The sequence below is a fragment of the Oncorhynchus tshawytscha genome, linkage group LG27 (assembly GCF_018296145.1).
Source record: "Oncorhynchus tshawytscha isolate Ot180627B linkage group LG27, Otsh_v2.0, whole genome shotgun sequence".
Classification (NCBI taxonomy): Eukaryota; Metazoa; Chordata; class Actinopteri; order Salmoniformes; family Salmonidae; genus Oncorhynchus; species Oncorhynchus tshawytscha.
In genome coordinates, this window is record NC_056455.1 from 4,275,590 (window position 1) to 4,303,074 (window position 27,485).

At 43.3% G+C, this 27,485-nt stretch overlaps 1 protein-coding gene across 1 annotated transcript; it reads right to left on the reverse strand.

The window, feature by feature from the left end:
- Positions 1-416: 416 nt before the first annotated feature.
- Positions 417-26,595, reverse strand: LOC112225713 (MAGUK p55 subfamily member 2-like). The gene is made up of 12 exons (XM_042307561.1): positions 26,204-26,595; positions 16,644-16,747; positions 12,141-12,293; positions 10,237-10,391; positions 9,683-9,911; positions 8,148-8,279; positions 7,872-7,972; positions 7,113-7,189; positions 6,727-6,888; positions 6,288-6,490; positions 6,029-6,157; positions 417-2,276 (listed from the first exon to the last, which is right to left on the reverse strand). Exons 1-12 carry the CDS (start codon positions 26,232-26,234, stop codon positions 2,118-2,120), a joined length of 1,635 nt encoding a protein of 544 aa, XP_042163495.1. The 5' UTR covers positions 26,235-26,595; the 3' UTR covers positions 417-2,117.
- Positions 26,596-27,485: the final 890 nt, after the last annotated feature.

Here is a 27,485-nt window from a genome sequence, read left to right on the forward strand (position 1 = left end):
GTTATGGCATGGAATGCATATCCTCCTGATAGGCCTACCAATAGTACGTTATCATGTGCTTGGGCTACCACATGTGTTCTTAGCACTGGAAAACCCTTGCACGTGGGCCTAAAAAGTGGGAGAGTTTCTGCTGTTTCTTAAACCCCCGAATAAATGTAGCTTTAATGGGATGCTATGGGGTGGCAGGTAGTCTAGTGGTTAGAACGTTGGGCCAGTAACCGAAAGGTTGCTAGATGGAATCCCCCGAGGTGACAAGGTTAAAACAAACATCTGTTGTTCTGCCCCTGAACAAGGCGGTTCTGTTCCTAGACCGTCATTGTAAATAAGAATTTGATATTAACTGACGTGCCTAGTTAAATAATGGTTCAATAAAAAATGGATCCTTCCACAGAATCAGACGCCAATTTGGTCTCATTGATTTTAAGCATTTAATTTGTGCGCATCATCAAATGCATAGTTCATTTTCCTTTAAACAATACACTGTTACTGTAGTTAGCGTTTGCCTCTAGTCTATTGTTTATCTACATTCACAGTCTGTCATTTACAGTACATCTAGAAACTGTGACTGATACACAGTCAAATACAGAGGCATCTTGAAATTGTTCAATCATGAATTCATCTAATTGAAATCTCCAAACTCATATTCTTGGTGTTTGAAAATGCCATGGATACATGTGAGCATCATGGAATGTAGAAACCATACTAAAATTAAGAGCCTATGACCTTACACTCATCGGGAGCACACAAACTTGTCATTGTTGTGTGTCGTGTGTCATTCCTCTGGAGTTTCCAGGGTCATATTTATTAGGGCACATTATAGCTAAATGTTTCGCAACAGAAAACAAAAACAAGCGTATCCTATTGGAGAAGAAGTACATCCTCAGTCTGTTTTCTTCTGTTTTGTGTCTAGAGTGCCTTTAGCTTTCTCTTTCCCAAACGAATTATCACCAAATTTCCCAAAGCCTGGGGTGCATCAATTTCAACCGACCCAATAGACCACGCATCCTGTACTACTGCATCACAAGGTCCTCTATTGCAAAAGTGTAATAAAGAGGTCTGCCCAGTTGAACAAGTAAAATGGCTCCAGAGTTTTACTTGATGGGTTCCTTGCTGTTGGTTACCCAGAAGGCCTGATGAATGGCTCCAGAAGGCCTTCTTTGTAACCAACATCAAGCAAATCTGGAGACGTATATTTGTCAAATTGGTGTGTACTGTACTGTACAGCAGACCTGGGTGGAAATAGTATTTTATTTTTTTATAAAATAGAAAGAAGGCTTTCGACACATCAAAAACACATATAAAAAGTGGCCGTGTGGTCACATAAATAAAGGTTTGTATTGTGTATTACAGTCTATCTGTCATACACATCTCTCTGTGTATCTACATGCTATCTTCAAATTATTTGAATGTTTTATGTTCACACCTCAGCGTCTTGCGTTTTTGAAATGATAGAAAAAAGAAATACTCAACAGTAGGTGTCAAAAAGGGTTTCAACTTGAACTCCCCGTACAAAAAATAGAATTTGGTGATAAAAATAGAATTCGGGGAATAAGACAGCTGGCTCCCTTTGAGTGTGTGTGTGTGTGTGTGTGTGTGTGTGTGTGTGTGTGTGTGTGTGTGTGTGTGTGTGTGTGTGTGTGTGTGTGTGTGTGTGTGTGTGTGTGTGTGTGTGTGTGTGTGTGTGTGTGTGTGTGTGTGTGTGTGTGTGTGTGTGGGTGTGTGTGTGTGTATTCTGAATGTCCATTTAATGATTCATGTAAACATAGACAAACTACTGCTGACCTAAAGAATCAATGTAGCGAACATGATTATGGTTAAGACACTCTGCAACCACACAAATGCATGCACGCACACACAGACACACACACATGCACACACACACACCAGAATCACATAATGTCCAAACAAGAAAATCCTTGACGTTTTGTCGACAAATTTCCAAAAGCAATATGTACACAGCAAAAAGAATGCTGTCAGTTCAGTCTTATGTATGGGGTCCAAAGGTCAGAGGTCCAGAGGTCACTGTGATGATGAGCCAGGCAGTATCATCGGATGTCTTGTGTTGACCAATGAGAGAACAAGTGTTCAACACCAGCCTCTTGTCCTTCTGTCTCTCACTAGAAGACCCAGGTGACTGGGACCCACTGCTGGGTAGCAGAGACCTTCTCCAGAGCTGCCTTCAGGTTCCTGTAGCTCTCGATGGTGAGGTCAAAGTAGTGTCCGTAGGCCGTCTGAATGCGGGGGCTCTCGTCCACTGTTCTCTTTAGCTCTGAGTCCTACAAAGAACAAAGACAGAGGTTGATAGAACTTAGAGTAACAGGAAGGGAAGAGGCCCCGCACAAGCTAATTAGTTATGTTTATGAGGCGCCAATAGACATGTAGACATGTAGCTATTGAGCAACGTTTGGGCGTTTCAGCTTTACAGCAAGTTGTGACCTTGGGTCTATAACGTTCTATCGGTGCAAAGCATAGTTCTACCTGAACTAGTCATGTTCACTGTTGCTATTTGAATATATAAATGATAGAATAACACTATTGTACCCAGATAAAGTCAGAATACATCCTCAAGTACATCAAGAAATGTATTATGATCATCAGACGAATGACTGTCGTCACTGAACAACGATGTGACATCGTTTACTTCTGACATTTCTGACAGTGTTGTCGGCAAAGACACGTCCTGATTCGTCCGTCTGCATTTGTTCAGGCTTGTGATTGGATAGCTCCAAGTTCAAATGGGTTCATGCAGTTCGAACTTTCTAGTTTTGACTTTTTTTTCCACTTGTACTTTTTCAAAAATCTAACTTCACAGATGTACAGTATAAAGAACCATCTGAAGATCTATTAAATGTGGCTCACTCATTTTTGACAAAAAAAAAATCAGTTGTGTGAATTTGGATGGATGTCCTTTAGGTGGTGGGCCATTCTTGATACACACGGGAGACAGCGTGAAAAATCCAGCAGCATTGCAGTTCTTGACACAAACCAATGTGCCTGGCACCTACTACCATACTCCGTTTAAAGGCACTTCAATGTTTTTTCTTTCACGATCACCCTCTGAATTGCACACATACACAATCTATGTCTCAATTATTCCAAGGCTTAAAAATCCTTCTTTAACTGTGTCTCCGCCCCTTCATCTACACTGATTGATGTGGATTTAACAGGTGACGTCAACAAGGGATCATAGCTTTCACCTGGTCAGACTATGTCATGGAAAGAGCAGGTGGAGGCTGCATTCATTGTAGCTGGGGATTTTAACAAGGCTAATCTGAAAACAAGACTCCCTAAATTTTATCAGCATATCGATTGCGCAACCAGGGGTGGAAAGACCCTGGATCATTGTTACTCTAACTTCCGCGACGCATATAAGGCCCTGCCCCGCCCCCCTTTCAGAAAAGCTGACCACGACTCCATTTTGTTGATCCCTGCCTACAGACAGAAACTAAAACAAGAGGCTCCCACGCTGAGGTCTGTCCAACGCTGGTCCGACCAAGCTGACTCCACACTCCAAGACTGCTTCCATCACGTGGACTGGGAGATGTTTCGTATTGCGTCAGATAACAACATTGACGAACACGCTGATTCGGTGTGCGAGTTCATTAGAATGTGCGTTGAAGATGTCGTTCCCATAGCAACGATTAAAACATTCCCTAACCAGAAACCGTGGATTGATGGCAGCATTCGTGTAAAACTGAAAGCGCGAACCACTGCTTTTAATCAGGGCAAGGTGTCTGGTAACATGACTGAATACAAACAGTGCAGCTATTCCCTCTGCAAGGCTATTAAACAAGCTAAGCGTCAGTACAGAGACAAAGTAGAATCTCAATTCAACGGCTCAGACACAAGAGGCATGTGGCAGGGTCTACAGTCAATCACGGACTACAGGAAGAAATCCAGCCCAGTCACGGACCAGGATGTCTTGCTCCCAGGCAGACTAAATAACTTTTTTGCCCGCTTTGAGGACAATACAGTGCCACTGACACGGCCTGCAATGAAAACATGCGGTCTCTCCTTCACTGCAGCCGAGGTGAGTAAGACATTTAAACGTGTTAACCCTCGCAAGGCTGCAGGCCCAGACGGCATCCCCAGCCGCGCCCTCAGAGCATGCGCAGACCAGCTGGCCGGTGTGTTTACGGACATATTCAATCAATCCCTATACCAGTCTGCTGTTCCCACATGCTTCAAGAGGGCCACCATTGTTCCTGTTCCCAAGAAAGCTAAGGTAACTGAGCTAAACGACTACCGCCCCGTAGCACTCACATCCGTCATCATGAAGTGCTATGAGAGACTAGTCAAGGACCATATCACCTCCACCCTACCTGACACCCTAGACCCACTCCAATTTGCTTACCGCCCAAATAGGTCCACAGACGATGCAATCTCAACCACACTGCACACTGCCCTAACCCATCTGGACAAGAGGAATACCTATGTGAGAATGCTGTTCATCGACTACAGCTCGGCATTCAACACCATAGTACCCTCCAAGCTCGTCATCAAGCTCGAGACCCTGGGTCTCGACCCCGGCCTGTGCAACTGGGTACTGGACTTCCTGACGGGCCGCCCCCAGGTGGTGAGGGTAGGCAACAACATCTCCTCCCCGCTGATCCTCAACACTGGGGCCCAACAAGGGTGCGTTCTGAGCCCTCTCCTGTACTCCCTGTTCACCCACGACTGCGTGGCCACGCACGCCTCCAACTCAATCATCAAGTTTGCGGACGACACAACAGTGGTAGGCTTGATTACCAACAAAGACGAGACGGCCTACAGGGAGGAGGTGAGGGCCCTCGGAGTGTGGTGTCATGAAAATAACCTCACACTCAACGTCAACAAAACTAAGGAGATGATTGTGGACTTCAGGAAACAGCAGAGGGAACACCCCCCTATCCACATCGATGGAACAGTAGTGGAGAGGGTCGCAAGTTTTAAGTTCCTCGGCATACACATCACAGACAAACTGAATTGGTCCACTCACACAGACAGCATCGTGAAGAAGGCGCAGCAGCGCCTCTTCAACCTCAGGAGGCTGAAGAAATTCGGCTTGTCACAGCATCCTGGCGGGCTGTATCACCGCCTGGTATGGCAACTGCTCCGCCCTCAACCGTAAGGCTCTCCAGAGGGTAGTGAGGTCTGCACAACGCATCACCGGGGGCAAACTACCTGCCCTCCAGGACACCTACACCACCCGATGTTACAGGAAGGCCATAAAGATCATCAAGGACATCAACCACCCGAGCCACTGCCTGTTCACCCCGCTATCATCCAGAAGGCGAGGTCAGTACAGGTGCATCAAAGCTGGGACCGAGAGACTGAAAAACAGCTTATATCTCAAGGCCATCAGACTGTTAAACAGCCACCACTAACATTGAGTGGCTGCTGCCAACACACTGACACTGACACTGACTCAACTCCAGCCACTTTAATAATGGGAATTGATGGGAAATGATGTAAATATATCACTAGCCACTTTAAACAATGCTACATTATATAATGTTTACATACCCTACATTATTCATCTCATATGCATACGTATATACTGTACTCTATATCATCGACTGCATCCTTATGTAATACATGTATCACTAGCCACTTTAACTATGCCACTTGGTTTACATACTCATCTCATATGTATATACTGTACTCGATATCAGCTACTGTATCTTGCCTATGCTGCTCTGTACCATCACTCATTCATATATCCTTATGTACATATTCTTTATCCCCTTACACTGTGTATAAGACAGTAGTTTTGGAATTGTTAGTTAGATTACTTGTTGGTTATTACTGCATTGTCGGAACTAGAAGCACAAGCATTTCGCTACACTCGCATTAACATCTGCTAACCATGTGTATGTGACAAATAAAATTTGATTTGATTTGATTTGATTTGTTTTGTATACTCAGGGTATAATGGCTAAACAAAGTGAGGCATGTTGGTCTTCCTGAATGAAAGACATAGTCAGTAGCGGTCTTTCATTATCCATTCAGTCATTATCCTCTGTTTGGCTTCACCCTAGTGCTTTACCGTCAGCTGCTTGGTGACGACTCCAGTCTCGATGGCCGACTGGTTCATGGCCTTGAGGACCTCAAAATCAGGGGCCTCGATGAACACCACGTAAGGCAGGAACTCAGACGTCCACAGTACCTTCAAGGCCTGGAAGTAGTGCAAGGAAAACAATGTCTGTAAGAGGTACCAATGTCTGTAACTGTTAAAACCCTGAATTCACCCATATAGGGCTCCAGATTGTGGTGTGTGAGGTCATAATGTGGCCAATCGCTCCTACCTGAGGATTGGCGTCCAGTACACAGATTCGACCGGCCTCCACCACCTCATGGATGGAGTCCATCTTGGTGCCGTAGAGATTGCCGTCGTACTCGCCATGCTCCAGGTAGCGACCGTTCTTGATGTCTGCCTCCATCTTGCTCCGCGAGGTGAAGGCATACATCTGGCCATCCCGCTCCCCTAACTTTGGCTTTCTGGAGGTGTCTGGAGGAGGCAAGAATATCATCTACATTTGAGTTATTTAGCAGACAATCTTATCCGGAGCGACTTGCTGGAAACTATTTCAACAATCACTCGTTACTGTATGAAGGTGTCCTAACACAATGGATTCAAGAACATTCTTGGATTGTCAGAACTCTACATCAACGGCTAGCTTTAGCATGTTAGCATTTTTGTTGTTGTTGTTAATTAGTTGGAAAGTTAGCGTTAGCAACACTCACGGGGGATGGTGGTGCCGTAGTGCTGTGGGTCAGACAGCAGCAGTTTGTTCTTCAGGCTGCGTCGGCCCACTCCCAAAGCACCAATCAGAACCAACGTCTTCCTGCGGAACGGAGGCACCTTGGCAACATCCTCATAGATCAGTAACTCATGCCTGTCAAAGTCTAAGAGATAGAGAAATAGAGAGAGAGAGAGAGAGAGAGGCAGAGACAGAAACAAAGACAGAGACAGAGAGAGAGAGAGAGACAGAGAGAGAGAGAGGGGGGGGGTGAATAAAAACAATGACAGATAAAGACAGAGAAATACAGTGACAAATTGATAGCTTTATTTATGTGTCAACCTTTCAATGTAACCTACAGAAAATTCTCAGTATTCATAGAATTCCCACCTGCATTCTTAGTGGTTAGATACATCATCTTTTTCTTCTTGTTCTTTCCCGCCAATCCAGTACAAAGGTTTCCTGTAACAATAACACACATGTAATCAACGATGATCCCATACAAACATCATCCCACACAAACATGATCCCATACAAACTCCATCTATCCACATGTATCCACAGGTATTCACATGGTTTTCTTATTGATCATTCATTTGATTTTTACACTAGGGGGCAGTATATAACAATGACAAGTAGAGATCATGGGTACAAAAAGATGGAAACATTCCGAAATGGACCTGGGGCTTTCCCACCCGGACCCAATATGCATAAATATTTGTTTTAAATAAAGAGACCAGTTCTGAACGGACCCGAGGACAACTAGACCCATTCAGTATAGACCTGGATGCTGACTCGATCCGAGTAAAGTTTTGAATCTACTTTATTAACCCGGAGCTGATCACGCAAAGAGGGAGAGGAGGGAGAGGTGTCGCTCTAGCAGGTGTGGGAGGGAGTGTGTTAATGTGAGCGAGTGACACAGGGTGGAGGGAGAGACGAGAGACATCAACCAACAAAGCCGACTTGTGCTATAGTAAACTAATAGCTGCCATAGCTAGGTTATATGTCATCCAATTGCTCTAACAACTAGGCTACCTGCCTCCCCAATACATAGCTTTCTGCATATTTTGCATGGCAGAAAACAAATGAAAGAAAGCTGATTTAAGATGTCTGCTATACTGTTACATATGCATAGGGTCCTACCTGGGGGGGGCTAGCTCCATGTCTCTCTTGACAAAGGCTTTTCTCTTCTCCTCCAGCAGCTGACTGGGGATCAGCCCAGCACTGCCTCCCTCCACACAACGACGAGCCTGACAGACCCACAGGATGAACCTCTCATCAATACTTAGACCCCCCAGCACGCACACCGTTTACCGATAGGAACGAGTAGCCAAATATAGAGGTGATAGTATTGACAGCAGAAGCAATACACAAAACAATGTGTGTTACATACAGTACATGGCAAAATAATCCCTATGGACCCACCTGCCACCAGTTGAGGTCACCCTGATTGACGATCTGCAGGATGTCACCGGTGTAGAACTTAAGCCCCGCCTCTTTACACGGGATCAGGTTGTCAGTGGCCGGGTCATAGTCATAGTGACACTTCACAAACACCTGTGGGGAACAGGAAGTCGATACATCCAGATGGTTACGAGTCTGTTACGGTTGGATGGTGTTGAACATTTCGTGCCAAATTCAAAAGGAGGAGCTTGAGTCGTGCACATTTCCAACTTGCAAAGTCTACATTTAAACTTAAATACATCTGCACATCTATCACTCCAGTGTTTAATTGCTATGTTGTAATTATTTCGCCACTATGACCTATGCATTGCCTTACCTCCGTTATCCTACCTCATTTGCACACACTGTATAGCCCTTTCCTATTGTGTTATTGACTGTATGTCTGTTTCATCCATGTGTAACTCTGTGTTGTTGTCTGTGTCGCACTGCTTTGCTTTTATCTTGGCCAGGTCGCAGTTATAAATTAGAACTTGAACTAGCCTACCCCGAGTTAAATAATGGTGAAATAAATCAAATGTTTATCGAAGTGTCATTTTTGCTCTAGAGCCCTCCGTATGTGCATTCAGAGTATAAAGCCGTATACAGTATTCCAGCTGATCACAGCAGGCCATTATCCACAAGAATGCATGAAAACAAAGCACTTTCTACAATCCTCCCATGAACTACATTAGGTCTAGTGCAAACATTAACTCTTCCTCAGCAGCCATAACACCCTTCTGCTGATGACTTTCAGACTAACTTTCCACCCCCCCCCACAGCCCACCAGCCACAGAACCAGAGAAGATAAAAGGGAAGAAATCCCCCAAAATGACATAAAGGGATTACTCAGCCCCCTCTGCCTGGTGGTATCCATGACAACCAGAGGGGGTGAACACTAGCAGACAATGTGACACTGTCATAATCCACCCCTCAAAGTATATATTCTTAGAGCCAGTAAAAGATGTGCAAACTGTGTAGTAGATTGAAGTTCATTGGCAGGGGCAGATTAGTGCATTTAACTACCGCAGGGCACTAGATGAGTATTTGGGTACAATAGTGGGGACCTGTCTGTGGGGCTTATGGCTCGTCTGTCTGGAGGCATGGGGCTCTTGTTAAACCTGTCTGTTGGGCTGGTAGCATGCTGTTACAGTAAGTGTTGTGTATGTTAACCCTTACCTGTCCACTAGCAGTTTGTTATGTCACACTTCATTTTGACAGTCTGGATTGTCCATCTGTAGATTCTCTACAATCAAAAAACGATCTGTTGATAAGCAACTCCTTGCTAAGGTTATGGTTAGGGTTAGGTTTAGAATAAGGGTTAGGGTAAGGCTTAAGGTTAGGGTAAGGCTTAAGGTTAAGGTAAGGGTTAAGTTAGGGTTAGTAGATAGTTAGTTGAAATGTTACTAATTGTCTGTTGAGCATCTACAGATGGGACTATCCCCCCCCCCCCCAAAATGTGTTATCGTTTGTTATTAACTCGTTCTTTCTCTGGGGCCTTGGTACTTTATTGCTCGTACCTGTCCTGGCGCGTGGCCCTCCTGATAGCTGGGGAGGATCTTGAGCACCACGCTGCTGCTGGCATCCTGCAGCATCTCCTGCAGCACCCTCGGGTCCTCACCCACCTCCTTCCCGTTCACCTCCTTGATGACGTCACCCGTGTGGAGGAGACCCTGCTGGTCGATCATCCCTCCGTGGAGGATCCTGGCAATCACCAGCTCCCCTGCCACCACACGGAAAGTCACGCCCCGAACAGGTTCAAAACATATAAACCAATGGGGATGTGTGGAGTGGGATGTTGCTACCTTGGCACAAACTCTGTCCTCTCATCATTGTCCTTCTACAATGTCCAATATGTTCAATAAAATATCTAAAAATGACAAAATAATGGGAATTTCCTCTCCTGAAAAAAGGACATGAATGAGAATACACCACAATTTTACACAATGGTTAAAACCACTAGCCTGTTTGGGATTCAGCCAAAGGAGTAAGAGTTGACTAAAACACCTCAACTCTGGGTGCCATGCTATCTATAACAGATAGGTGATAGGCAAAGAGCAAGGTGGTTCTAACCAGGTGTTCACCAGCTACTTTGCGGATGCCCACCATCCGGACGGTATCTGAGGGCACGGGCTGGTTGCTGACGGGGGGCTCCATGTAGGCACAGGGGCTGGGTGGAGGGGTGTCACACACCTGGGACGCCACCGAGTCATGGGTCTCCAGCAGAGACTGGGAACCAGTCGGCAGAGAAAGAACATTAGATTGACAGCAGACCGAGGCAATACTTCCTTAAGACTAAATAGTGTATTATGTCATGAAGGATGTGTCTACTCTGCACGTCCATGTAGGTGTACAGTGGGGCAAAAAAGTATTGAGTCAGCAACCAATTGTGCAAGTTCTCCCACTTAAAAAGATGAGAGAGGCCTGTAATTGTCATCATAGGTACACTTCAACTATGACAGACGAAATGAGAAAAAAAATCCAGAAAATCACATTGTAAGATTTTTAATGAATTTATTTGCAAATTATGGTGGAAAATAAGTATTTGGTCACCTACAAACAAGCAAGATTTCTGGCTCTCACAGACCTGTAACTCCTTCTTTAAGAGGCTCCTCTGTCCTCCACTCGTTACCTGTATTAATGGCACCTGTTTGAACTTGTTATCAGTATAAAAGACACCTGTCCACAACCTCAAACTCCACTATGGCCAGGATCAAAGAGCTGTCAAAGGACACCAGAAACAAAATTGTAGACCTGCACCAGGCTGGGAAGACTGAATCTGCAATAGGTAAGCAGCTTGGTTTAAAGAAATCAACTGTGGGAGCAATTATTAGGAAATGGAAGACATACAAGACCACTGATAATCTCCCTTGATCTGGGGCTCCACGCAAGATCTCACCCCGTGGGGTCAAAATGATCACAATAACGGTGAGCATAAATCCCGGAACCACACGTGAAGACCTAGTGAATGACCTGCAGAGAGCTGGGACCAAAGTAACAAAGCCTACCATCAGTAACACACTACGCCGCCAGGGACTCAAATACTGCAGTGCCAGACGTGTCCCCCTGCTTAAGCCAGTACATGTCCAGGCCCGTCTGAAGTTTGCTAGAGAGCATTTGGATGATCCAGAAGAAGATTGGGAGAATGTCATATGGTCATTTTGGTAAAAACTCAACTCGTTGTGTTTGGAGGACAAAGAATGCTGAGTTGCATCCAAAGAACACCATACCTACTGTGAAGCATGGGGGTGGAAACATCATGCTTTGGGGGTGTTTTTCTGCAAAGGGACCAGGACGACTGATCCGTGTAAAGGAAAGAATGGGGCCATGTATCGTGAGATTTTGAGTGAAAACCTCCTTCCATCAGCAAGGGCATTGAAGATGAAACGTGGCTGGGTCTTTCAGCATGACAATGATCCCAAACACACCGACTGGGCAACGAAGCATTTCAAGGTCCTGGAGCGGCCTAGCCAGTCTCCAGATCTCAACCCCATAGAAAATCTTTGGAGGGAGTTGAAAGTCCGTGTTGCCCAACAACAGCCCCAAAACATCACTGCTCTAGAGGAGATCTGCATGGAGGAATGGGCCAAAATACCAGCAACAGTATGTGAAAACCTTGTGAAGACTTACAGAAAACGTTTGACCTCTGTCATTGCCAACAAAGGGTATTTAACAAAGTATTGAGACAAACTTTTGTTATTGACCAAATACTTATTTTCCACCATAATTTGCTAATTAATTAATTAAAAATCCTACAATGTGATTTTCTGGATTTTTTTTCTAATTTTGTCTGTCACAGTTGAAGTGTCCCTATGATGAAAATTACAGGCCTCTCTCATCTTTTTAAATGGGAGAACTTGCACAATTGGTGGCTGACTAAATACTTTCTTGCCCCACTGTATGTGTGCATTGATGTCCACATGAGTGTGTGGCTTAATGGGTATGCGTGTGCACACTTGTGTGCGTCTGTGTGTGTACCTGAAAGTGGGGGTCGATGAGGATGCGCGTGAGCTCTTTTGCAGTGTTGCTTTGATGTGTGAAGGGACTCAGCTCTCTGAGGATCTCCTCGACCAGCTCTACGTTGTTGTCCCTCACCGCCTCCAATCTGGTCTCCTCCAGACTCTCTGGCTCCTATGGGACATAAAGAAAACACACATACACACGTATTATTTTATTTGAATACATATTTGAAATACAAATGTATACATTTTCAAGACAAACCTCCCGCTTTGGCCTGGGTGTGTCAATGTGTAGCTCATACATGCATAATCTATGAGCAGAATTACTGTTTTACTGTATTACTGTTTTTCTCTGTAAGCTGTGCTGCGGCATTTTCCCTACATTTCCCCCACGTGAGTCAGCCCCTTGCCATTTGAGTGACAGATAACAAAATGCACAAACTTTTCGGGACCACTTTCACTGGAGAATCTCTTCTTGTGGCTTGAATCCCGCTAACGGGATCGATATGACAACAGTCAGTGAAAGTGCAGGGCGCCAAATTCAAAACAATAGAAATCTCATAATTAAAATTCCTCAAACATAGAAGTATTTTACACAATTTTAAATATAAACTTGTTGTTAATCCCACCACAATGTCCGATTTCAAAAAGGCTTTACGACGAAAGCACACCAAACGATTATATTAGGTCTGCACCTAGTCACAGAAAAACACAGCCATTTTTACAGCCAAAGAGAGGAGTCACAAAAAGCAGAAATAAAGATAAAATTAATCACTAGCCTTTGATGATCTTCGTCAGATGACACTCATAGGACTTCATGTTACACAATACATGTATGTTTTGTTCGATAAAGTTCATATTTACATACAAAAATCTGAGTTTACATTGACGCGTTATGTTTAGTAGTTCCAAAACATCCGGTGATTTTGCAGAGAGCCACATCAATTTACAGAAACACTCATAATAAACATTGATAAAAGATACAACTATTATGCATGGAATTATAGATAAACTTCTCCTTAATGCATCCGCTGTGTCAGATTTCAAAAGACCTTTCCCGAAAAAGCACACCATGCAATAATCTGAGTACAGCGCTCAGACAACAAATCAAGCCATAAAGATATCCGCCATGTTGTGGAGTCAACAGAAGTCAGAAATAACATTATAAATATTCACTTACCTTTGATGATCTTCATCAGAATGCACTCCCAGGAATCCCAGTTCCACAATAAATGTTTGATTTGTTCGATAAAGTCCATAATTTATGTCCAAATACCTCCTTTTTGTTCACGCGTTTAGTCCAGTAATCCAAATTTATGACGCGCGAGCGTTACAGTCTGTAGAAGCATGTCAAATGAAGTATAGAATCAATCTTTAGAATGTTTTTATCATAAATCTTCAATAATGTTCCAACGTGAGAATTCCTTTGTCCTCAGAAATTAAATGGCACTCAAGCTAACTTTCACGTGAACGCGCGTGACCAGCTCATGCCACTCTGCCAGACCACTGACTCATTCAGCTCCCATTCCCCCCTCCTTCACAGTAGAAGCATCAAACAACGTTCTAAAGACTGTTGACATCTAGTGGAAGCCTTAGTAAGTGCAATTTGACCCCATAGACACTGTGTATTCGATAGGCAAAGAGTTGAAAAACTACAAACCTCAGATTTCCCACTTCCTATTTGATTTTTTTTCTCAGGTTTTTGCCTGCCATATGAGTTCTGTTATACTCACAGACATCATTCAAACAGTTTTAGAAACGTCAGACTGTTTTCTATCCAAATCTACTCATGATAAGCATATATTGGGCCTGAGTAGCAGGTAGTTTACTTTGGGCACCTTATTCATCCAAGCTACTCAATACTGCCCCCTGCCATAAGAAGTTATTAAGATGGAAATAAATATGTTTCAGAATGGTTTGGGGTTCTTTAAAAATAGTAAGTACACATACTTTGCACCTTAAAATATATATAAAAATCTTTCAAAATCATTGAAACTTTTTTGTTGTTGCTCTCTTTGACTTTAATATGATTAATTAAGTATTTTTCATCAACGTAGAGTGGAAGCCATTAACACTTCACAGAGTCTTCAAGATCCGCCCAGAATGTCCTTACTGCCTGGCTGACTTTCCCTTTGAAGTTCATTCACAGAGGGAAATGAGTTCAATGTCAGCTGATCATGTCTTTAATGTAAAAGCAGATGCTTGAAAGTAATTATTGAGAGAATTAGTGGACATGAACAACTGAAGGGACGGTCCAGACACGACCATGGGTTCTGGGACTGAGTGGCATCTGGCACGAGCCTGGAATTTAGGCTTCCAGCCCAGTGGTTGTCTTAAGAGCAGATTTAGGATCCATCTATCCTTCTTTAACGTAAACTTACCATGAAGAGGGATTTAGCAAATCTGTACTGGGATCGACACTTAAAGGCAAAGTGACCCACCTACACAGAGTATATGGGCCTCACTGCCAGACCAATTTAATTTGAACTTTTTTGGAATCATGCCACATGGTAGACAAGTAGTGCACCTACACCTTAAATCTGATTCATTGACAAACTGTGGTTCAAGGCAAATCAATATGTCAGGCCTCCCTTAGAAGTGCTAATTTTAGTCTGGGCTGTCACTTCTTATTTCCCCTGTAGGGGAGAGCCAGCGAGTGTGTGTGTGTGTGTGTGTGTGTGTGTGTGTGTGTGTGTGTGTGTGTGAGAGAGAGAGAGAGAGAGAGAGAGAGAGAGAGAGAGAGTAACTCCTCTCATCATCTGACATCAAAGCGGTCCAGCAGCAGTCATTAGTGCTGGGGCATGACAGTTCCACATCCTCAGATGTCGACATAGTTTGAGATTATATCACCCTCTTCAAGAGATGGCCTAATTTAAATCATTTAATTTACTTGCCCCAACTAATCATGAATAAATGAATAACAAAATGATAAAGACCTGTTGTGCTTTTAAAAAAAGATATGTGTCTTAGTAGCCTTTGTTCCAAACCAACCCCTGCATTTCCAGCAACAGTACCCAGATACTTCCCCTTTAATCACTGAGCAAGACTTAGTAGCCTTTGTTCCAAACCAACCCCCTGCATTTCCAGCAACAGTACCCAGACACGTCCCCTTTAATCACTGAGCAAGACTTAGTAGCCTTTGTTCCAAACCAACCCCCTGCATTTCCAGCAACAGTACCCAGACACGTCCCCTTTAATCACTGAGCAAGACTTAGTAGCCTTTGTTCCAAACCAACCCCCTGCATTTCCAGCAACAGTAGCCAGACACGTCCCCTTTAATCACTGAGCAAGACTTAGTAGCCTTTGTTCCAAACCAACCCACTGCATTTCCAGCAACAGTACCCAGACACGTCCCCTTTAATCACTGAGCAAGACTTAGTAGCCTTTGTTCCAAACCAACCCCCTGCATTTCCAGCAACAGTAGCCAGACACGTCCCCTTTAATCACTGAGCAAGACTTAGTAGCCTTTGTTCCAAACCAACCCCCTGCATTTCCAGCAACAGTACACAGACACTTCCCCTTTAATCACTGAGCAAGACTTAGTAGCCTTTGTTCCAAACCAACCCCCTGCATTTCCAGCAACAGTACCCAGACACGTCCCCTTTAATCACTGAGCAAGACTTAGTAGCCTTTGTTCCAAACCAACCCCCTGCATTTCCAGCAACAGTACACAGACACTTCCCCTTTAATCACTGAGCAAGACTTAGTAGCCTTTGTTCCAAACCAACCCCCTGCATTTCCAGCAACAGTACCCAGACACGTCCCCTTTAATCACTGAGCAAGACTTCAATGAAGTGTTCAAAACCCTTCTCCTTGGGTACCATTAATTGAACAAAAGGCTAAACACCCTATTTATTTCCTAAGCAATTGAATGATTCCTCTTTCTGTCTCCTTTGTTTACAGCTGTGGTTTCCTTTTCCCCTCAGACATGGAGAGAGTTGTAATGACTTACAGCTCTCCCTGCTATTTTCATTTGGTAGTAAATCATTTAACGGATTTGCAAAGGTTGATGCGTCCCACCTTTTCTAAAATGCATGTCAGCAGAAGGGGGATATCAGTTGCAATTACATGCTGTAATGCCTCTCACCTTTTATAGAATGCATGTTCAGAGGGAGGGTGTCAGTTTACATGGCATTGTCTCTGTTGCCATACAGGGTTGTGAGTTCGTAAAGGCTTGAATGAGTGATAGCTTCTGGGAACGTGCAATGTAATTTTGGCACTGGAAATTCTTGGTTTTAGGACTGTGGGCCTTATTCAATCACTCTCTCTGGTTCGTGTGCGTGTGCATGTGCGTGTGTGTGTGTGTACGTGTGTGTGTGTTTGTGTTTGTGTGTGTGTATATGTGTGCGTGTGTGTGTGTGTGTGTGTGTGTGAGTGTGTATGTGTGTGTGTGACGCTACATAGTAGGCCTACATATTTCACCTTGCTCTGACTCACTACAAGGCTCTGTGTAGGCCTGTCTGTGAATACATCCTGCCATGTTTGACTGTATGTATACTAGGTCTCTCTCTCTCTGACTTACCACGGGGCTGTCTATGATGCCCTTGAGGAAGATGAGGTCCAGGTCATTGGCGGTGGTGGAGCTGTTGCTGTCACTCAGGGTATCCAGGACCTGGGGGGGTACCACTATAAACAGAGACACAGAGACACAGATACAGATTCAGAGGAATGAGTCACACCCAGCTTCACACAGAGACACAGAAACACAGATACAGATTCAGAGGAATGAGTTACACCGAGCTTCACACAGAGACACAGAAACACAGATACAGATTCAGAGGAATGAGTTACACCCAGCTTCACACAGAGACAGGAAACATAGATACAGATTCAGAGGAATGAGTTACTACACCCAGCTTCACAAAGAAACACAGAAACACAGATACAGATTCAGAGGAATGAGTTACACCAAGATTCATACAGAGACACAGAAACACAGACACAAATTCAAAGGAATGAGTTATACCCAGCTTCACAATGAGACACAGAAACACAGATACAGATTCAGAGGAATGAGTTACACCCAGCTTCACACAGAGACAGAGAAACACAGATACAGGTTCAAAGGAACGAGTTACACCAAGATACATACAGAGACACAGAAACACAGACACAAATTCAAAGGAATGAGTTACACCAAGATTCATACAGAGACACAGAAACACAGACACAAATTCAAAGGAATGAGTTATACCCAGCTTCACAATGAGACACAGAAACACAGATACAGATTCAGAGGAATGAGTTACACCCAGCTTCACACAGAGACAGAGAAACACAGATACAAATTCAAAGGAATGAGTTATACCCAGCTTCACAATGAGACACAGAAACACAGATACAGATTCAGAGGAATGAGTTACACCCAGCTTCACACAGAGACAGAGAAACACAGATACAGATTCAGAGGAATGAGTTACACCCAGCTTCACAATGAGACACAGAAACACAGACACAAATTCAAAGGAATGAGTTATACCCAGCTTCACAATGAGACACAGAAACACAGACACAAATTCAAAGGAATGAGTTATACCCAGCTTCACAATGAGACACAGAAACACAGATACAGATTCAGAGGAATGAGTTACACCCAGCTTCACACAGAGACAGAGAAACACAGATACAGGTTCAAAGGAACGAGTTACACCAAGATACATACAGAGACACAGAAACACAGACACATATTCAAAGGAATGAGTTACACCCAGCTTCACACAGAGACACAGAAACAAAGATACAGATTCAGAGGAAGGAGTTACACCAAGATTCATACAGAGACACAGAAACACAGATACAGATTCAGAGGAATGAGTTATACCCAGCTTCACACAGAGACACAGAAACACAGATACAGATTCAGAGGAATGAGTTACCCCAAGATTCACACAGAGACACAGAAACACAGATACAGATACAGAGAAATTAGTTTACCCCAAGATTCATACAGAGAAACGGAGACACAGATTCAAAGGAATGAGTTACACCCAGCTTCACAATGAGACACAGAAACACAGATACAGATTCAGAGGAACGAGTCACACCCAGCTTCACACAGAGACACAGAAACACAGATACAGATTCAGAGGAATGAGTTACCCCCAGATTCATACAGAGACACAGAAACACAGAAACAGATTCAGAGGAATGAGTTTACACCCAGCTTCACAATGAGACACAAAAACACAGATACAGATTCAAACAAATTAGTTACACCCAGCTTCACAAAGAGACACGGAAACACAGATACAGATTCAGAGGAAGGAGTTACACCAAGATTCAGACAGAGACACAGAAACACAGATACAGATTCAAACAAATTAGTTACACCCAGCTTCACAAAGAGACACGGAAACACAGATACAGATTCAGAGGAAGGAGTTACACCAAGATTCAGACAGAGACACAGAAACACAGATACAGATTGAGAGGAATGAGTTATACCCAGCTTCACACAGAGACACAGAAACACAGATACAGATTCAGAGGAATGAGTTTACACCAAGATTCATACAGAGACACTGAAACACAGACAGAGATTCAGAGGAACAAGTTACACCCAGCTTCACACAGAGACACAGATACAGATTCAGAGAAATGAGATACACCCAGCTTCAAACATAAACACAGAAACACAGATACAGATTCAGAGGAATGAGTTTACACCAAGATTCATACAGAGACACAGAAACACAGACAGAGATTCAGAGGAACAAGTTACACCCAGCTTCACACAGAGACACAGATACAGATTCAGAGAAATGAGATACACCCAGCTTCACACAGAGACACAGAAACACAGATACAGATTCAAAGGAACGAGTTACACCCAGCTTCACACATAAACACATAAACACAGATACAGATTCAGAGGAATGAGTTACACCAAGATTCACACAGAGACACTGAAACACAGACAGAGATTGAGAGGAACAAGTTACACCCAGCTTCACACAGAGACACAGATACAGATTCAGAGAAATGAGATACACCCAGCTTCACAAAGAGACACAGAGACACAGATACAGATTCAGAGGAATGAGTTAGACCCAACTTCACAAAGAGACAGAGAAACACAGATACAGGTTCAAAGGAACGAGTTACACCAAGATACATACAGAGACACAGAAACACAGACACAGATTCAAAGGAAGGAGTTACACCCAGCTTCACACAGAGACACAAAAACACAGACACATATTCAAAGGAATGAGTTACACCCAGTTCACAATGAGTCACAGAAACACAGATACAGATTCAAAGGAACGAGTTACACCCAGCTTCACACAGAGACACAGATACACAGATATAGATTCAGAGAAATTAGTTACACCCAGCTTCACACAGAAACACAGAAACACAGATACAGATTCAGAGGAATGAGTTACACCAAGATTCATACAGAGACACAGAAACACAGACACAAATTCAAAGGAATGAGTTACACCCAGCTTCACAATGAGACACAGAAACACAGATACAGATTCAAACAAATTAGTTACACCCAGCTTCACAAAGAGACACAGAAACACAGATACAGTTAGAGGAATGAGTTACACCCAGCTTCATACAGCAACACAAAAACACAGATACAGATTCAGAGGAATGAGTTACACCCAGCTTCACACAGAGACACAGGAACACAGATACAGATTCAGAGAAATTAGTTACACCCAGCTTCACACAGAGACACAGAAACACAGATACAGATTCAGAGGAATGAGTTACACCCAGCTTCATACAGAGACACAGAAACACAGATACAGATTCAGAGGAATGAGTTACACCCAGCTTCACAGTGAGACACAGAAACACAGATACAGGTTCAGAGGAATGAGTTACTCCCAGCTTCACACAGAGACACAGAAACACAGATACAGATTCAGAGGAATGAGTTACACCCAGCTTCATACAGAGACACAGAAACACAGACACAAATAAAAAAGGAATGAATTACACCCAGCTTCACAATGAGACACAGAAACACAGATACAGATTCAAACAAATTAGTTACACCCAGCTTCACAAAGAGACACAGAAACACAGATACAGGTTCAGAGGAATGAATTACACCCAGCTTCATACAGAGACACAGAAACACAGATACAGATTCAGAGGAATGAGTTACACTCAGCTTCACAAAGAGACACAGAAACACAGATACAGATTCAGAGGAATGAGTTACACCCAGCTTCACACAGAGAGACAGAAACACAGATACAGTTAGAGGAATGAGTTACACCAAGATTCATACAGAGACACAGAAACACAGACACAAATTCAAAGGAATGAGTTACACCCAGCTTCACAATGAGACACAGAAACACAGATACAGATTCAAACAAATTAGTTACACCCAGCTTCACAAAGAGACACAGAAACACAGATACAGTTAGAGGAATGAGTTACACCCAGCTTCATACAGCAACACAAAAACACAGATACAGATTCAGAGGAATGAGTTACACCCAGCTTCACACAGAGACACAGAAACACAGATACAGATTCAGAGGAATGAGTTACACCCAGCTTCACACAGAGACACAGAAACACAGATACAGATTCAGAGGAATGAGTTACTCCCAGCTTCACAGTGAGACACAGAAACACAGATACAGGTTCAGAGGAATGAGTTACACCCAGCTTCACAAAGAGACACAGAAACACAGATACAGATTCAGAGGAATGAGTTACACCCAGCTTCACAAAGTGACACAGAAACACAGATACAGGTTCAGAGGAATGAGTTACACCCAGCTTCATACAGAGACACAGAAACACAGATACAGATTCAGAGGAATGAGTTACACCCAGCTTCACAAAGAGACACAGAAACACAGATACAGATTCAGAGGAATGAGTTACACCCAGCTTCACACAGAGACACAGAAACACAGATACAGATTCAGAGGAATGAGTTACACCCAGCTTCATACAGAGACACAGAAACACAGATACAGATTCAGAGGAATGAGTTACACCCAGCTTCACAGTGAGACACAGAAACACAGATACAGATTCAGAGGAATGAGTTACACCCAGCTTCACAAAGAGACACAGAAACACAGATACAGATTCAGAGGAATGAGTTACACCCAGCTTCACAAAGAGACACAGATACACAGATACAGATTCAGAGGAATGAGTTACTCCCAGCTTCACACAGAGACACAGAAACACAGATACAGATTCAGAGGAATGAGTTACACCCAGCTTCACACAGAGAGACAGAAACACAGATACAGTTAGAGGAATGAGTTACACCAAGATTCATACAGAGACACAGAAACACAGATACAGATTCAGAGGAATGAGTTACACCCAGCTTCACACAGAGACACAGAAACACAGATACAGATTCAGAGGAATGAGTTACACCCAGCTTCACACAGAGACACAGAAACACAGACACAAATAAAAAAGGAATGAATTACACCCAGCTTGAGACACAGAAACACAGATACAGATTCAAACAAATTAGTTACACCCAGCTTCACAAAGAAAAACACAGATACAGGTTCAGAGGAATGAATTACACCCAGCTTCATACAGAGACACAGAAACACTGATACAGATTCAGAGGAATGAGTTACACTCAGCTTCACAAAGAGACACAGAAACACAGATACAGATTCAGAGGAATGAGTTACACCCAGCTTCACACAGAGAGACAGAAACACAGATACAGTTAGAGGAATGAGTTACACCAAGATTCATACAGAGACACAGAAACACAGACACAAATTCAAAGGAATGAGTTACACCCAGCTTCACAATGAGACACAGAAACACAGATACAGATTCAAACAAATGAGTTACACCCAGCTTCACAAAGAGACACAGAAACACAGATACAGTTAGAGGAATGAGTTACACCCAGCTTCATACAGCAACACAAAAACACAGATACAGATTCAGAGGAATGAGTTACACCCAGCTTCACAGTGAGACACAGAAACACAGATACAGGTTCAGAGGAATGAGTTACACCCAGCTTCATACAGAGACACAGAAACACAGATACAGATTCAGAGGAATGAGTTACACCCAGCTTCACAGTGAGACACAGAAACACAGATACAGGTTCAGAGGAATGAGTTACACCCAGCTTCACAAAGAGACACAGAAACACAGATACAGATTCAGAGGAATGAGTTACACCCAGCTTCACAGTGAGACACAGAAACACAGATACAGGTTCAGAGGAATGAGTTACACCCAGCTTCATACAGAGACACAGAAACACAGATACAGATTCAGAGGAATGAGTTACACCCAGCTTCACACAGAGACACAGAAACACAGATACAGATTCAGAGGAATGAGTTACACCCAGCTTCACACAGAGAGACAGAAACACAGATACAGTTAGAGGAATGTGTTACACCAAGATTCATACAGAGACACAGAAACACAGACACAAATTCAAAGGAATGAGTTACACCCAGCTTCATACAGAGACACAGAAACACAGATACAGATTCAGAGGAATGAGTTACACCCAGCTTCACAAAGAGACACAGAAACACAGATACAGATTCAGAGGAATGAGTTACACCCAGCTTCATACAGAGACACAGAAACACAGATACAGATTCAGAGGAATGAGTTACACCCAGCTTCATACAGAGACACAGAAACACAGATACAGATTCAGAGGAATGAGTTACACCCAGCTTCACAGTGAGACACAGAAACACAGATACAGGTTCAGAGGAATGAGTTACACCCAGCTTCACAAAGAGACACAGAAACACAGATACAGATTCAGAGGAATGAGTTACACCCAGCTTCACACAGAGAGACAGAAACACAGATACAGTTAGAGGAACGAGTTACACCCAGCTTCACACAGAGACACAGAAACACAGATACAGTTAGAGGAAACAGCAGAGGGAACACCCCCCTATCCACATCGATGGAACAGTAGTGGAGAGGGTAGCAAGTTTTAAGTTCCTCGGCATACACATCACAGACAAACTGAATTGGTCCACTCACACAGACAGCATCGTGAAGAAGGCGCAGCAGCGCCTCTTCAACCTCAGGAGGCTGAAGAAATTCGGCTTGTCACCAAAAGCACTCACAAACTTCTACAGATGCACATTCGAGAGCATCCTGGCTGGCTGTATCACCGCCTGGTACGGCAACTGCTCCGCCCACAACCGTAAGGCTCTCCAGAGGGTAGTGAGGTCTGCACAACGCATCACCGGGGGCAAACTACCTGCCCTCCAGGACACCTACACCACCCGATGTTACAGGAAGGCCATAAAGATCATCAAGGACATCAACCACCCGAGCCACTGCCTGTTCACCCCGCTATCATCCAGAAGGCGAGGTCAGTACAGGTGCATCAAAGCTGGGACCGAGAGACTGAAAAACAGCTTATATCTCAAGACCATCAGACTGTTAAACAGCCACCACTAACATTGAGTGGCTGCTGCCAACACACTGATACTGACACTGACTCAACTCCAGCCACTTTAATAATGGGAATTGATGGGAAATGATGTAAATATATCACTAGCCACTTTAAACAATGCTACCTTATATAATGTTACTTACCCTACATTATTCATCTCATATGCATACGTATATACTGTACTCTATATCATCGACTGCATCCTTATGTAATACATGTATCACTAGCCACTTTAACTATGCCACTTTGTTTACATACTCATCTCATATGTATATACTGTACTCGATACCATCTACTGTATCTTGCCTATGCTGCTCTGTACCATCACTCATTCATATATCCTTATGTACATATTCTTTATCCCCTTACACTGTGTATAAGACAGTAGTTTTGGAATTGTTAGTTAGATTACTTGTTGGTTATTACTGCATTGTCGGAACTAGAAGCACAAGCATTTCGCTACACTCGCATTAACATCTGCTAACCATGTGTATGTGACAAATAAAAATTGATTTGATTTGATTTGAGGAATGAGTTACACCCAGCTTCACACAGAGACACAGAAACACAGATACAGTTAGAGGAATGAGTTACACCCAGCTTCACACAGAGACACAGAAACACAGACACAGTTAGAGGAACGAGTTACACCCAGCTTCACACAGAGACACAGAAACACAGATACAGTTAGAGGAACGAGTTACACCCAGCTTCACACAGAGACACAGAAACACAGATACAGTTAGAGGAACGAGTTACACCCAGCTTCACACAGAGACACAGAAACACAGATACAGTTAGAGGAACGAGTTACACCCAGCTTCACACAGAGACACAGAAACACAGATACAGTTAGAGGAACGAGTTACACAGCTTCACACAGAGACACAGAAACACAGATACAGTTAGAGGAACGAGTTACACCCAGCTTCACACAGAGACACAGAAACACAGATACAGTTAGAGGAACGAATTACACCCAGCTTCACACAGAGACACAGAAACACAGATACAGTTAGAGGAACGAATTACACCCAGCTTCACACAGAGACACAGAAACACAGATACAGTTAGAGGAACACACAGCTTCACACAGAGACACAGAAACACAGATACAGTTAGAGGAACGAGTTACACCCAGCTTCACACAGAGACACAGAAACACAGATACAGTTAGAGGAACGAGTTACACCCAGCTTCACACAGAGACACAGAAACACAGATACAGTTAGAGGAACGAGTTACACCCAGCTTCACACAGAGAAATAGGACTAATTCAGGACTGACCCTTGGAAAGAGGAAAGACTCGCCCTTTTGCGAAGGCAAGTTAAACTTGAAGTGAAAGTTTTAGAGGAGTTATCACATTTCTACTGCCAAGGTTCAGGAGGTTTTCCGGACCACCTTGAATGGATCATCAGTTTTAGCTCCATCTCATAAAACCTTCAGCAGGCAGCTAAATGTATAAAGCAAGCGGTTGTTTTACAGCCTTCCAACTCAATTTATGAAGCTCCCCCCGTTATTAAACAAGATTTGTAGCTGTATGCTGTCTCTGCATTTCTGCACCCAACTATGAGTGACTAAGCTATGAGTGACTAAGCTATGAGTGACTAAGCTATGAGTGACTAAGCTATGAGTGACTAACAATGACATCAACATGTCGTTAGCATGTCACTCTCCAGGACAGGATATAAGGACTTTAAAAATAGATATACACATCGTTAGTCACAATCAATGGCCGCATCCTATACTGTCATAGTATCTCATACGTGGTTTGCCCAAGGTCTCAGTTGACCATCTGCTATTGATTAAAAACAGTCCATTTTGAGGTAGCTATGTCCCAGAGAAAATAATAAGTGCTCATACAGTATCTTCTCTCTATATCACTGCTGGGTAACATTTGTGTATCTTTAAGGGGCAATCAACAGTAAAAAAAATAATAATAATGTTTTACCAACCACTGTTTCAGTAAAAAGCTGAGGGATGAGGCTGGAGAAATATTACCCCTCTCAAGTCCATAGAAAGAGCTATGGATGCAAGGACTGACCAGCCATGATGTCACAAATAGAGTTTTAACCATGTTTTGAGGTTATACAGTGTTTGTGTACATTTATTTTTGTTTAAAAACATTGGAGTAAAACAAGCTTATTTTGGGTTGTGATGGGGCACGGCAGTTGAACTAAGCTCATGAGGCATTTATAATTTACATTCTTCAAGAATCAATGGGTACATATAATTGATTTATAAGTCAACAAATGGATGTAGCAACTGCAGATTGCCCTTTAATGTCAAGTGTGACCCAAGACTCCCTCCACCAAATCCCAAAACTTATGCAGGAAAAGATGGCGGCAGTTGTCTGGACAAGCAGTGAAAAATGGGTCTACTTCCAGGAAGTAACAGTGTCAGTTCAATCTCCATTTAGGGGACACGTTATACGACTTCATTATAGTAGCCCTTTTCTGGCTGCGGCATTGAGAAACTGTGGGTCTTAATGGCTGTGTGGTGTGTTTATGGATGTGGGTGTCATTTAGAACATGGGGAGGCCCCATTTTTCAGAGCTACAGAGAGGAGATGAGCTAGGTAAGGGAGGAGGAGGTAGAGGGGCTGGAGGAAGGAAAGGAGGGGTGGAGGGAGGAAAGGAAGGGAGAGGAAAAAACAAAACTCACCACGCTTGGTGCCAGTCAACGCCACAGGCATGTCGAGGCTTTAGTCAAACTGTGTCTGCTGCCGGCAGAGAGGAGAAGAAGAGAGAGAGAGAGAGAGAGAGAGAGAGAGAGAGAGAGAGAGAGAGAGAGAGAGAGAGAGAGAGAGAGAGAAAAAGATAGAGGGGGACATTAATAAACATTTAGTTTAATAAAATATTCATTTGTATTGAGAGTGTTCCCTCGTGTGCATGCATGTGAGCCAGAACAGACATCCATTTTGAATGCGGTCATCAGAGCTAAAATGGATGGTAAGAGGCCTTCACGGCCCAAAAAATTGGACACGTTCCAAAATGGACCTATGGTTTTCCCATCCGGACCCGATGCATAAATTAATTTAAAAAATATAAAACCCATTCCGAACGGACCCGATGACAACTAGACCCTTTTTGTATAGACCTGGTCGCTTCCAGACTTGGTCTGAATCAGGGAAGCGCATAAAAATCCATTTTTAAGTTACTTAACCGGAGCTGATAAAACATGAGGGAGAGAAGGAAGAGAGAGGACCAGGTGTTGTGCTGTGTGTGAAGTTTACTGTGAGTATGAGCGAGTGACACATTGAACAGGGAGGAGCGGGGAGACGAGAGACAGCAACCAACCAAGCCGACTCGTGCTATAGTAGACTAATAGCTGCCATAGCTAGGTTATTTATCATTTAACAAGATTATTTAGTACCGGTTTTGGCTGCATCTAACCGGGAGAAGCTAGTTTAACCCTCTGTTTCCCCCCCCCAGTTAACTAGCTAGGGTAATTGAGGTGGCTGTATGCCCTTTCTCGTCCTACACAATTACAAACAACAAGAGGTCCATTCAGAATATACAGTGCCTTGCAAAAGTATTCAGCCCCCTTGGCGTTTTTCCTGTTTTGTTGCATTACAACCTGTAATTTAAATATATTTTTATTTAGATTTCATGTAATGGACATACACAAAAAAGTCCTAATTGGTGAAGTAAAACAAAAAAAATAACTTGTTTCACAAAATTGTAAAAAATTACAAATGGAAAAGTGGTGCGTGGTTATGTATATTATTCACCCCCTTTGCTATGAAGCCCCTAAATAAGATCTGGTATAACCTTCAGAAGTCACATCATTTGTTAAAGAAAGTCCACCTGTGTGCAATCTAAGTGTCACATGATCTGTCACACGATCTCAGTATATATACACCTGTTCTAAAAGGCCCCAGAGTCTGCAACACAACTAAGCAAGGGGCACCACCAAGCAAGCGGCACCATGAAGACCAAGGAGC

Bases quoted from the DNA above. Each gene is read 5' to 3' on its own strand.
- LOC112225713 (XM_042307561.1), bottom strand. From the start codon at position 26,234: ATGCCTGTGGCGTTGACTGGCACCAAGCGTG. The intron at 9,912-10,236 runs GGTTAGAACCAC...TGAACCTGTTCG, and splicing joins AAAGTAGCTGGTGAACACCT to GGGCGTGACTTTCCGTGTGG. The intron at 6,158-6,287 runs GTAGGAGCGATT...CACTACTTCCAG, and splicing joins TACTGGACGCCAATCCTCAG to GCCTTGAAGGTACTGTGGAC.